This window comes from Sphaeramia orbicularis, chromosome 17, assembly GCF_902148855.1.
Source record: "Sphaeramia orbicularis chromosome 17, fSphaOr1.1, whole genome shotgun sequence".
In the NCBI taxonomy this organism is placed as follows: Eukaryota; Metazoa; Chordata; class Actinopteri; order Kurtiformes; family Apogonidae; genus Sphaeramia; species Sphaeramia orbicularis.
In genome coordinates this window covers 26,669,257-26,682,905 of record NC_043973.1, presented here as the reverse complement: position 1 = coordinate 26,682,905, position 13,649 = coordinate 26,669,257, and the positions used below count along the sequence as shown (strand labels likewise).

At 41.3% G+C, this 13,649-nt stretch overlaps 1 protein-coding gene across 9 annotated transcripts in view; it reads left to right on the top strand.

The window, feature by feature from the left end:
• Positions 1-12,924, top strand: part of adgrl2b.1 (adhesion G protein-coupled receptor L2b, tandem duplicate 1) — a 76,686-nt gene extending 63,762 nt beyond the window's left edge. For 4 of the 9 annotated variants that reach the window (XM_030160863.1, XM_030160861.1, XM_030160862.1 and 1 more), the window contains 7 exons: positions 461-681; positions 1,455-1,521; positions 3,487-3,578; positions 5,013-5,181; positions 5,618-5,746; positions 6,480-6,576; positions 10,874-11,736. In XM_030160863.1, coding sequence (XP_030016723.1) covers positions 461-681; positions 1,455-1,521; positions 3,487-3,578; positions 5,013-5,181; positions 5,618-5,746; positions 6,480-6,576; positions 10,874-11,736 — 1,638 coding nt within the window. Of the gene's footprint in view, positions 1-460; positions 682-1,454; positions 1,522-3,486; positions 3,579-5,012; positions 5,182-5,617; positions 5,747-6,479; positions 6,577-7,634; positions 7,761-10,170; positions 10,210-10,873 lie in introns of all 9 variants that reach the window. The other 5 variants (XM_030160859.1, XM_030160857.1, XM_030160858.1 and 2 more) reach the window with 3 other exon arrangements.
• Positions 12,925-13,649: the final 725 nt, after the last annotated feature.

Below are 13,649 nucleotides of genomic sequence, written 5' to 3'. Positions count from 1 at the left end.
AGAGGTGCCTACTGCCCCTGTAGATGCAAGTGGCTCATTCTAAGAAAACCCAACAGTTCCTATTTTCAGGTGATTATACATGATGATTATTCCATTTCAGCAAATAGATGCCCTTAAATCTTACACACTGCCCTTCACAGCACAATGTGTCTTTGTATGCTCTCTTTGGGATTTTTGGAATATTGTGCAATCTCGTACATAATAAGTTTAAAAAAGTTATCATTGATGTCTTTGTCTTTGTCTCTTTGTCTGAATATCATTAAATGAACTCAGTTTTCAAGTTATAGTAGTGTAGTGTATAGTGAGCCTAAAACAGCGTAGACACCTTCCTTCTGATCATTAAGTCGTCAAAAAGTAATTCTGGGTAACCAGAAACCAAACCAAGCCAATCCCAGATGAAGCCTTTCAGTCTCCTCTTACCTTTGTGTGTAACATCTGCATCTCTATCTCTTCCTGTCAGCTGGTATGCTCCATCATCGCCGGGGTTCTGCACTTCTGCTTCCTGGCTGCGTTCGCCTGGATGTGTCTAGAGGGTGTGCAGCTGTACCTCATGCTGGTCGAAGTTTTCGAGAGCGAGTTCTCACGCAGAAAATACTATTACATCTCCGGGTACCTCTTCCCAGCTGTGGTGGTGGGCATCTCAGCAGCCATTGACTACAGGAGCTATGGCACTCAGCGGGCGTAAGTCTGGCTTCTCTATAGAGCCTCTTGTTTTGTTTGATAAAATCCTCAAGTACTAGTCCTCCTTTCTCCCCATCGAGACACTCCCACATGACATGCGTGTATGTGTTAATGATACTAATATCACAAAGAGCACGCCACCTCTACCCCCTGACAAATTTACACCCTGTCACTGCTAAAAGAAGAGGCTGTGAGCAAAGCCGCAACATTAATGAATACACCAGCTAGCTGTACTGGCCTGCTGTGTTTTTATTCTGCATGTGGATAATTGCTGCCCTTGTCAGTTAAAAGTTTATGCACTTCTCCGCTGGTCTTCATCCAAGCAGCAAGCTTTATGATTTGTAAGACTGCAATCCTCTAATTTATGGCAGTTAAGTAAACTCCCTTTTTTTAAACTCTATTTTATTGCTATAGTTTTCACTTCATTTCTGTTTCCTAGTGATAAACACAGATTAAGGTGCAGTTCATTCTTGAACTGTCTATAATACATTGTTTACTGGAGTCTTAGATACACACAGTAAGACATCTCACATTTGTAGACATTTGCAGACTGTGAAGTCATGAGTCCAATAACCACTGCCTTTAAGAGTGCAGCTTCTCATGGCGGCAAGCCAACATTCCCTCAAGTTCTGGTTTTCTGTGGTCACTGGAGTTTCTATTCTGTTTCTGTAGCCTGTATCATCCCGCCAGCTCTGCCAGGTCCTGATCGATGATATACAACTTTGTTTTGGCAATGAGATGATGAACTAAGTATCACCTTTTACAACCTATAGATGCTGGCTGAGGGTTGATAACCATTTCATCTGGAGCTTCATTGGACCTGTAACCTTCATAATTGTGGTAAGTCTGTAGACAGGTATAATATTTCTTTTCTTTTTTTTTCACAGAAGAGTTGAGAGAACAGATTATAGATTTTTTTCTCTGTGTGCTGGCAGCCTCTTACCCTGCTTTCTCAGATCAATTTGCATGAAAGGAAAGTGGGCCCATTATAGCTGACATGAGGACATCAGTGTCCACTCAGCTATGAAATCCTCTGAAATCAGAACTGGTGAGCACCAACAACTTGAAGTTGTTTGGTCTTTGCAATACATTGCGAGAATACTCTCCTCCTGCAATCAGGACGAGAAATCATCTCAGGCATGAAGGTCATTTGCTCAGTGGGAAAACAAGGGTGGTGGTAGAGAGGGGTGAACATGGAAGTAATGAGTGGGTGGGCCAGACAACCATTACCACAGCTCATAGCCCTGCTGAGGATCATGACACGTCCCCAGCCAATCCCAGCACGCGGACATCTCCATCTTCACCTTTTAATATTTCATAGGGTGTGCTGGGCACTCACAATGACTCACATGCACACAGACACACAACACTTGCACATAAATACATGCAAGAATGCATATCCATACAGGCACATATGGTAATACACATGTAAATCTGTCCATAGGCTGTAAATACATGCAAAACCTTGCAAAGTGCTGCGTCGGCAGCGGTGTTTTTTGTGATATATTTGGCAGAGAAGTGAGAGACCTAAATATTGTAACGGACGGCCCCTTGGAGAGTGGGCATGACGGGGAGTCCAAGCAGTTTGCCTCAGCTTTCTGCAGAGTACCTCCCTGCCTCATTGTACGTCCATTCGTCTGTCTCATTGGATCTGTGTCATCACTTGCAGCTGTGTTAAATGCATCTCCAGCCACATCGACTCATAGAGACGTAAATCGGCCCCAGTGGCTGGGAGACAAAACTCGGCATTACTCTAAGCTGCGATCTAAAAGCCTCTTTCTGTCTCCTTAGCCACTCCTTTTCTTCCATTTTTCTTGCCGTTGTTGATTTCCATCTGCTTTCCACTCACTCTGTAAACCCCCTTTCCTGTTCTACCTTGTAGTATTTATGAACACATCCGAAGGGTAAAACAGTTGTGAAGGCAAAAGAATAAAAAAATAAAGGCACTGCATACACACAGAACATGATATCTAGATTTTTATTACTTTGCTTCTCTGTCATTTATTCATGTACAGTAGATTGGTCACGCTTTCAAAATACACACTTGGAGCAACAACGGCATACAAGTTTTTAATAACATAAAATTTAGGATATAAAGGCGCTTTTTCATTGAATATTTACTGAACTGCTTTTCAAAGGTTTTATACGGTTTTGGGCCAAATTGAAGCACATCTCCTCCCTTTGCCTCAGCGGCCACAGGCCCTCCAGTGCTTACACACAGACATCCTGAAAGCATGGAAACCTTTCTGGATGTATGGCTTGAATCACTTAAATGTTTTTCTTGGCCTCAGAAAATTGTTTCTAAAATATGGCACTAGGCTATGTTCTTTCCTGTCTCTATTTTTTTGGATCTTTTGTCCACTGTACATCAGATATGATGAGGTTCATTAGATATAATTCTTATTTTCTACCCTCTGTCCAAAAAGAACCTACATTTGGGTACATCAAGGTTTAAGATTGAGCGTAATGTCAACTAAGAGAAAGGGAAAAGAAATTGTGAATGCAGCTCATGTTGAAGGCCAGAGCTGTGTGAAGTAGACCAAAGCGTTCACCTCTCACTGTTATTTTTTCTCTTGGAAGTCACTGTACTTTATGATCTGCACTGAGGCATTAAATTTTCATATTCCTCTCAGTAAAGGTATGCTGGTATTGACGCTCTCTTTTGACTCAAAACCATTATGGATTAAGCAGTGTTTTAAAGCTGCTGGTAAGTCATTGTGAAACATAACTATAGACGTTAGCAGCAGGAACTGGATGCCTTTCTAAGAGGAGTGTGTTAACCCTGATCCGTGTCTGTTTTGACAGGTCAATGTCATCTTCCTGGTGGTGACGATGTACAAGATGGTGAAGCATTCCACCTCCATGAAACCCGACTCGTCCAGGCTCGGGGGTATCAGGTGAGGGGTGTCACTCCGGGAGATTATGTGGCCGAGCTACGGTTGCTCGGTCTGAGGCTGTGTGAGTGTGTGCTGAGTGGGGAGGGCGGTCAATCATGTGTGAGAAGAAAAATAATATGCACCATTACTGTTTTTGCCTCCCTCCTGAAGTTTCAAAAGTGCATTTGACCTACACATTTATTTGATTTTCTCTTCCTTTAAAACTCCTCCAGATTCTTCTCTTAAACTCTACCAGGCAGATATTTTCATTTCATATTTTATTTCTGCACGTAGGTGGTGCCTCTTTAGATGATTTATGAATTCAGTATTTGCACTGCATACGGTTATATTGCGTTTTTATTCTTTCATAACTGCATTGTGACCCCCTGGTGTCATTTGCTCCTGTGCTGGCATGCTTTACAAGCTTCCACGGAAGATGGACTCAACCACATGCCTTGTAGATTTAAAGATGGTAAAAACTAAAATAGGGCCCCCCATCTTTCCTCTTCCAGTAGGTTCCATTGCTCAATAAAAACTCCCTGACCATTCCAGTGCCTGGATTCTTGTTCAACAGTATGTTTGAGGGCAGGCCAACATATGTTATGTGGGTGTTGCAACTTTTGTTTTAGGCAGCCAATGTGATTTTTGTCCAAACTGAGAGAGGCACTGAATTAGCTTTCAGGGTTTTTTTTTTTTTTGTCATTGTTTTTTTTTTTTTTTTTTTCATTATAAAGATGAATGCTATTGCCAGACAGAAAGTGTGTGTGCTCACAAATCCTAATGATGGATTTCACACGTTATCAGAAGCAGGCGAAGCCCATTACCTGTCATTAATTAGAGCCTACCGCACACCTGCATTATGTATAAATATTCAGAAAAGAAATATAAATAGCCTCGCAAACTGATGGACCCTTCAGCATGTTTTAACAGCCATCACTCACGAAGCTGCCTCTCATTTTTCCTCCCGTTTGTCTCTGGATCCTCTCTCTCAGTGACATGCTGTTGTCCCATTTGTTCTCTCCTCTCCAGGCTCACTGTATCTCTCTTGGGGCAGCTCACTTCTCTCTTGTGTTTCAATAACGACCAGCCATCGTCATTGAAACTGACTGTTGAGTTATCTTATTTCTTCTAGGCTTTCCTGGAAGCTGCCTTGGAAAACATGCTGCGTTTGCAATCTCTGTAGCCAACTCTAGGGAAGACTAAGGAAATATTTTTTGACTCGGTGTCAAATGTGATATGCATATTCATTCTAAAACTTTATATCAGCATTTATACACTGTGTGCCACTAGTGCAGCGTCTCCAAAAACTAAATTGCAAATGAGCGTTTTTTTTCTTTTTTGTTTTGTTTTGTTTTTTTAGCTGCTGTCCATCTTAGAAACAGCAAGTCAAATGAAGCAGTGATAAGGTGTGTGTCAGTTTTGCTGTTTCACAACATCATTCTTGCTTTTTCACAGGTCTTGGGTGTTGGGAGCATTTGCACTACTTTGTCTTTTGGGCCTGACTTGGTCCTTTGGTTTGTTCTTCCTCAATGAGTCCTCCATCGTCATGGCGTACCTCTTCACCATCTTCAACACTCTGCAAGGGATGTTTATTTTCATCTTCCACTGTCTCCTTCAAAAAAAGGTAACATTTGCTCTTCATGAATCCCATGTAGTGTTAATATTTTGCAGCTTTTCACTTGTTATTGTTACTGTGTTATAGACTGAACAAATTTTATATTTATTAAAAATGTAATTGGCATTGTTTGAGTTTTGAATTATTAGTTTAATTTAATTACAGCAGGATTTCTGTGTTTCTTTGTAATCATTTTTGACATTTCATACTTTTAGACATTTTACTTTTGCTTTTAGAGACGCCCATGTCAAAGTGCTTCCACTCTACAATATTTTAACATGTTATCATAGTGTTTGTCATCCCTGTCGTTACACTGGAGCCATTTAAACTGCTGTCAGCTGGGTGGCATTTGATAAAGATTTGGGATTTCCAGCTCTCGTGGGGGGATTGTGTTGCTGTCTGTGCCTGTGTGCTCAGTCTGTCCTGATCTTTTGTTCCTCTGCAGGTTCGCAAAGAGTACAGCAAATGTTTCCGTCAGTCCCAGTGCTGTGGAGCGCTGCCACCTGAGGGCTCCCACAGTTCAGCCAAGACAGCCACATCCCGATCCACTGCTCGCTACTCATCTGCCACACAGGTACTAGTCCCAGCATGTGGAAAATATGGGTTGTTTTAAGTTTTTGGGTTGTTAAGAATGAAACTCTGTCATCTCACTTGATATTTTTTTTTGTTTAAAGCAGAGTTTTGTGGTACCTACTACACTGGACTTCACATTGTGATATTAAGCTTAGCCACCGAGCTGTTCGCTGCCAAGGTTATATATCAATGGATGGGATTGAATTTTATTATCAAGAAATATTACAGCCCTACAATGTAGCTAGCAGAAGGCACAAATGTGATCAAATGTGATCAAACATCCTTGTTAAATGAATGAAAATACATTTCTGTCCTTTAATGCCTGTTATCATGGTTGATACAGATAAGGAAATATCATTGAATGAGACATGCAGACCCCTCATAATCTCTTCTCTGGTGACTTTCTGAGATCTCAAGAGCACTTCTGGGAATTTGGTAGAGACTGCTCTTACTATTAAGAAATAAAAGAATCGCTTAGGGCCAATCTCTCAAATTACAGGCTACAGGATTCATACTGAGTATCCATTTTTGGTTTCGATCGCATCAATAGCACACGTGGGCTTTGTTTTACCGTAGCATTATTGTGTCATCAGGCAGTGGTTTAGACAAATTGTGTAGACAAGTAAGGTTTGAATCACAAACCCATGTAGCCACTCAATCCACAGGGCCTTAAGCCTGAATAACGGAGGCACCATGTTGAGCCCTGATCAATGGCTCCTTTTCTTTCTACTCAGAGCCGCATCAGGCGGATGTGGAACGATACTGTGAGGAAGCAGTCGGAGTCCTCCTTCATCTCAGGAGACATAAACAGCACCTCCACGCTCAACCAGGGTAAGCAACTACTTCTCCCACCATCAGACGAGACACATGCTTTATTCTCTTTGTGATAAAGCGTAGAATTCACAATAAACACTTCAAGAGATGCAGCCTACATGACACGGTGGCACCTCGGAAGGGAGAGGATGAAACGGAAAATGAATATTGCATTTCTTAGTCTTAAGCAATCAAAAATAGCGTTAAATACCGGCTGGGTATCAAAGTTCACAGATTTTTTCAGTATGGTGAGATCAGCTAAAGGGAGAGGAACAGTAACAGAAAAGAAAGGTGATATTTAGCCTGGCATAAAATGTTACTGATGAGCATTTGAGTGCAAATCATAGTAACACTGAATAGAGCGGCTGACTGTGCAGCAGCCTCCTAACTCACCCTCTTCACCCTGCAGTGATCATCAGGATGAAGGTAGGGGGGTAAATGAGTAATGCCAAGGCGAGGTCACAGTGGGGGTTTTTTCAGATAGATCCTGGCATCTTGAAGCTCAGGCACCAGGCTGTGACATTGCAGAACTCGCAGTAGTTATGAATCACTTTAGATTTTTTTACACATGCCAGCACAGGGTTTTTCAGCGATCCATCCAAATGACTGAGGATAGTTATTACATTCCAGAGGATTTACATAGACATGCTGTGGACGATAGGGATACTGTATTATTCATGGCAGCCTACTTAGACATGTTTTGTCTAGTGTCTCGACTGGATGAGTTTGTTTAGATGAATTTGTTTCACTTAAACACTGGAGCTGATTGTGTTGCTATGCATCGGTCAACACTTGTCGTGATAATATTGTTTGTCAGTTACTGTTTGGATAATGTCTTACTTCGACTGAATGTTTCTGTGGCTGCTATGTCCATAATAGAAGGCAGACGGATCGTAGGTTATAAATCTTTTGTGGTGTCAGATTTTGGACAGGGAATGTCAGTGTTTGTTTATGTCGACAGCTATCCAGTGCACCACCACAGACCATAAAATACTGAATCTCAAGGTTTTTCTTCAACTGCTTTTTTTCCCTCTGTCCCCCCTGATTTTTCTCCTTTTTTCTTCCTGTTATTTTAGGGATGACTGGGAACTACCTCCTAACTAACCCTCTCCTCCGAACGCACGACACTAACCCTTATAACAACCTGCTGGCAGAAACGGTGGTGTGCAACACCCCCTCTCCACCGGCTTTTCACTCCCCAGGTGCACATCCACCCTCAACCTTTAATCTTACATAGATTTTTGTTTGTTTGTGTTTGTTGAAGAGTTACTGGAAACAAGATGGATCTTAAGGTTATGACTTCAGCTCAGCATGCGTTGAAAATGTTGAGGATGGTTACTCTAGATTTAACGTTTGTTTTTCATCTCTACCTTCTGTGTATTTCAAGTACTTCTCACCTATACACATTTGTAAACAGCAGAGATAAAGCCTAAAGATGTCAATGCTATCTCATCGTGTTGACTGAGCAGTCATATGGGAAAACCTCTCTGCTGAATATGAGCTATATATATATATATATATATATATATATATATATATATATATATATATATATATATATATATATATATATATATATATATATATATATATATATATGTATATGGTTGTCGAGATAATTTATGCTATTACCCTATATGCTTGGATGATGTCTCTACAAAGTGTTGCAATCTATACATTTTGTTTACTTCACTATAGATTAGACTTTGATTTAAGTCATGTCAGTGTTTATGGTGACCTAGTTCCTCACTGGCAGAGCAAAAGAAACTCAATCAAAGAAAAAAAACAGAACCACATGACGCAATGCGGGCATAGCCTTCAGATACTTGCAGGCATTTGATGATAAAAGAGAATAATATACAAAACAGCAGTATGGCAAAAGTGAGAAAGAAAAGGATATGCACATATAGCCTTAACCAGGGCACTATTCTCAGTCTTGTTTTTGTGTTGCTAGCTTACTAAAAGCACAATGAGAGCACTTCACACCCAGAGATAATGAAGCAGGGTTGGGACCAAACAATGTCTGCACAGAAAATCAAAGACATTTCGTGAACCCTGTTTTCTGTGTGCTCAGCAGCAGCCCAGAAGATCCAATGCAGAACTGTGTGTGTGCAGACAGCTTGTACTTTATTGCTTTAAAATGTTTAGCTGCTTAATCATTGTAAGATAATTGCATGTTAACATTGGAGCATCGTAGACAGATAAAAAGTGGCAATATTTAATTAACAGGTAATTTTGAATGTCACAATAAACATCTCCTTTACCTGTAGAAACACTTTTTCTTCCTTGGGGAAGGGTTGTACTTATCCCTGTTTAAACACAGGAGCAACAGACTGTAGTCTGAGAGGCAAGAGGCAATGCATAACTGCAGTTTGATTTCTGAAAAGATGAAAGAAATCAAAGCAAATAGGAAGAAATGCAAGGATTTAACATATGGAAAGAAGTTTAGCAATAGGAGAGACATACAAATGTCAAAATCTTGTGTGAAGATCACCAAGACAGTATGAAATCCGCACAGAAAGACTGCTGAACTTCGCATAATTTTGTCTGCTATTGTCATTACATTTAGCTCCCGAAAAAGGATGAACGTGTCTTCCATTATAAGTGTATTAATACTAAGTAATACTCTGCAGATGTTCATTTGATGCAGTAAAATCAGTAAAGCGAACATCTTGGATGAATCTCTCTTGGAATGGTTCCCAGAGTGCAGCTGTCGCGGTGTCCAGTTGAATTCTGTTCACATCGTTTCCCCCCCCGATAGACAATACCTGCCTGCAATAAACCCACATCCTGCGCATAAACAAATGCAAATTCAGAGTAGGGTTCTGTTCGAGTTATTAACGAACTTTTGCTCTCTGCACTTTTTTCACTCTTTTTTTTTGTAAGAAATGTCCTTGATGTTGTTTTTTAGAGCCACATCTTTTTTTTCAGTTGCTATCATCCATTTTCAGACACACTCATTTCAAACCTGTAGTTTCCCTTTTTCTTGGTGTAAAGCCGGGCAAAGACTGTCTGTGAAAACATCCCCTCTCTCTACAAAATGTCAGCCTTTCACTTACAGACCCAGTAAATAAAACTCTCACATCAAATCAAACTACCCCCCCCCCACTTTCATCCAGCTACTTGAGCTTAAGTACAAGGTTATGTAAAATTAGTACTCCACTGTGTGTGTGCGTGTGTGTGCGTGTGTGTATTTAGTTCACGTAAAACTGATAAATACACACTTGAAAAAGGAAGGAAATGCATCGTTGAATGATAGAAGGAAATGATTTCTTGTGGAAATGTTCCTTTTTGACTGTAGACTTAAAAAACTGTGCTTGCTGCTGAACCCTTTCACCTGCTGAGTCCAGGATTCAGTTATCCTTGATTTGTCCTCTATCTCTCTTGAACTGTTAAACACATAATTTTGCTGTCAGTCTCCATCCACCTACAACAATTTGAACAAGGCATCACATGGGCTAAATTACAGTTAATTGCAAGGACACAATCTGAGGTGGATCGACTGAATCCAGGCTGGATGTTACGAGCTTCCACTTTTGTCTTATTTCAGTGATTTTGTTGTTTCTGCTGCAATTGAAAAAAAGCATCTGTTTTACTTTTTTTGCACATCAGCTGTTCTTAGGCCAGATAGCCTGAGCAGACACACTTGATGTGAGTGGTGGCAAAGTGAGTCATTGCACCGTGCCTGTCTGTCGTGGTGTGGGGGTTGTTGCTGTGCTTGTGGGGCCCCCGTGCAGAGAGGTGGATGGCCATCTGTGTTCGACATTACACTTTTGTCCCATTTTCTTTTAACAGGTGGAATGTTTTATTCATTGTTAGTGTCACAACACTTCCTCATCAGCTTTTTTTTTTGGGAAGATATTTATTTATTTATTTGCTTTACTCCAGCCCTTATCCCTTCTGTTGCTTTTTGTATGCTGCTATGTTGTTACCTGGTCATCAGCTTCTTTATAGTGTGTGGCTGTTTTTATATATATATATATATATATATATATACACACGTATATATTTATATTTTTATATGTATATATATTTTTTTCATCTTTCTTCCTCATTTGTCTAATATTGTTCAGGATGATGTCAGATTGGCTATAATCATATTCGGCCATAATCAGGATGGACACAGTGGAGAGATAATTGGGTCTCCTTTGAATTTTTCAACTTTTGTATTTATGTAAAATCGAAATTATCCCAAAGATCAAAGAGCACAAGTTTCCTGAGCAGTATAATTGTATGTGGATGGCGTGTTGGAGGCTGTTTTATATTCAGAGGTGAAAGATTATATCTCACCTGCTTTTTCTGCCTTTCATTGCAGGACAGCACTCTCTCAGCAACAGCAGGGACATCAGTGCCATGGACACTCTCCCCCTCAATGGCAATTTCAACAACAGCTACTCCCTGCGAGACGATGACTACGAGGCTGTGGGCGTCCGGGCCCCGGGTGACCTGGGGGGCCTCAACTTGGACGATGCTGCCTTTGAGAAGATGATCATATCTGAAATCGTCCACAATAACCTGAGGCCCCGCGGGGCTCCCAAAGGTCACGAAGCCCCGAGGGAGCGGGACAGAGCGTTACCTCCCCAGACCAGGGTGACAGTGGACCAAGGCGGGGGTGGAAGCGGCAGCGAGGATGACGCCATTGTGGCAGATCATGCCGAGGCGTCATCCCCCCAGAGAGGAAGTGGAAGAGGAGGCCACCCCACCCTGGAGCTGCTGCTGCACCCCCACCATAAAGAGGCGCTGGAGGCCCCCTTACTGCCTCAGAGGACTCACTCCCTGTTGTACAGCGCCCAGAAAGCCCCCCGGCGCCTGGAGGGCCAAGGTGGGCCTGGCGCTGAGACTGTTACTGCAGTGGAGGACATAGGCTCCAATTCACCCAACAATAACAGAGACTCCCTTTACACCAGCATGCCAAACTTGAGAGACTCACCTTCACCCTCCACGTCGCCGTACCCCCCGGAGGAAGAGGAGGAACTCTCCCCTTCGCCTCGAAGCGAGAGTGAGGACGCGTATCATAAAAGCATGCCTGAGCTTGGCGATGCACCACAGCCTCTATCCTACTATCACATAAACCGAGGCACAAGTGATGGGTGCATCATTCCACCCAACAACGAAGACTGTGTGCAGGAGGGAGAAGCCCCCAGCGACGGACAAATGCAGCTCATCACCAGCCTTTGAGCTGTTCTTCATTGTTTGCACAGGTTTTAATGGATGGGTGCTTTTGGTTGATGTCAAGAGAGCTGGCGAGTCTGGCTCCGCACTCCACATGCTCTTCCTGTTAGAACAGGAAGTGAAATGTTGTTGGGTGGGAAAAAGAATGAATAAATGACTTTTTGCACACAGATCTCATTAACACACAAAACACGTTCATCCGAGGCCAGACAAATGTGGACTGTGAAAGCTCTGCTGTTGGACTAAAGAGGTGCAGAGAATTACACACAGATCACTGTGTCAGAGATAAGTCTGGTATATCTGTTGTACTGAAAGAAGAGCTGAAGAATAATGGATAAAAAATACTCCAAGCAAAGAACTGAACTGATTCCTGACATATCTCTGGGGGACTTTGCAGAACCAGGGTCTTTTTAGTCATGAATTACAGAACTAGAACTAGTGTGGCTCCACTACACAGTCAGGATTGTAAAGTTAAGAAACCACTAATTCAGACTCAGGCCTTATATTTTCTCTATTGCACATTTAACTGTTGTCAAAGTAACAGCTAAAGAAAATATATTTTGCTGTACCACTAGTGTAAAAAGTCAATAAAGTTAAAAAAGAAAAAAAAGAAAAAAAAAGAAATGGCAACCATTCAGTAGTTATGCCCTTTCAATGTTAATAAGCCTCTTCAGACAAGGTTAATGAAACTGGTGGAAATGTGCTTTTCCTCTCACACTTGACTTGTTGTAGTATGTTTGAATATGAAAAGAAACGTTTCAAGAGATATTAGTCCATATGAAATCATGCTCACGTCTCTGCTTGTGAAGTGCTTTTGCTTTCATGAATGATGAGTTTTTTGCCAGTAGTATATTTGTTAACACCGGGCCATGCACAGATTTGGAGTGAATTGGATATAATTTATTTTACTTGAAAGAAATTGTCAGGTTTTAAGACTTATTTTGGTGTCAATACGAAATTGCAGTTCTGCAGACATGTTTCATCCTTTGACACTAATTAATTTATTAACTGAACTATTCAGAAAAAAGGTTTAAAAAAAAAAAAAAAAAAAAAGAATGACCATGGTTAAGAAGTGTGACTTGTTACAGCACTGATTAGGTTCATTTTATTTCTTTTGTAAGAGCCCATCATCAGCTGATATTTAATTCAACTCCTGTTTGATATCAAATAAATGTGAATTTTTTCTTGTTCGCAGATGTCTGACTGCTTATTCTTGTTTTACGTAAAAAATGTGCTGTAATCCATAGTATAGCTGCCAACATACAAATACTGCCCGACGGTAATTATTCTAACAAGATATGCCATTATCATTTTTTATCATTTTCGCTATTAAAGCCTTTCTAAATTGTAGCTCATCACCCAAGGAGACAGAATGGATGAGACTCACACCACAGATTTAGAAGATTTAGCATTCAGTATGTCTATCAGTTGGCTTTTGTAGGAGTATCCCTCTCTGACTGACCACACACACACTCGGCAGCCGTAGAGTACATGCTTTAGTTGCTGTAGAGGCTGGGTGGTGCACTTTATTAGATAGAGCTGGATGCCAGTTTGCTGTCAAGAGACTGACGCAGAGGCCAAGACAAAGCTCAGAGTGCACTATGGCTCCTTGCCTTGTTGTTTGAACACCAGACTCTCGGTTTACACAAAGCCATCCAAAAGCCCTGGAAGACACCAAACTGGTCTATAAATTATTCGGAAACTTGGCTTCCATTCAGTTATAAATCAAATTAAATGTAAAGTTGATGACTCGCACATAGTTGTCTGTTAGAGTTTCCTCATTGCTAAACACAAGGGGATCGACATGGTGGCTTACGATAGGCTCCACGTGAGGCGAACCCTTAAGGGTGTGTGTGATGTCACTGCGAGATGAAGTTTTCATAACAGACAAAATCGTGATGAATGAACACACCTCGCTC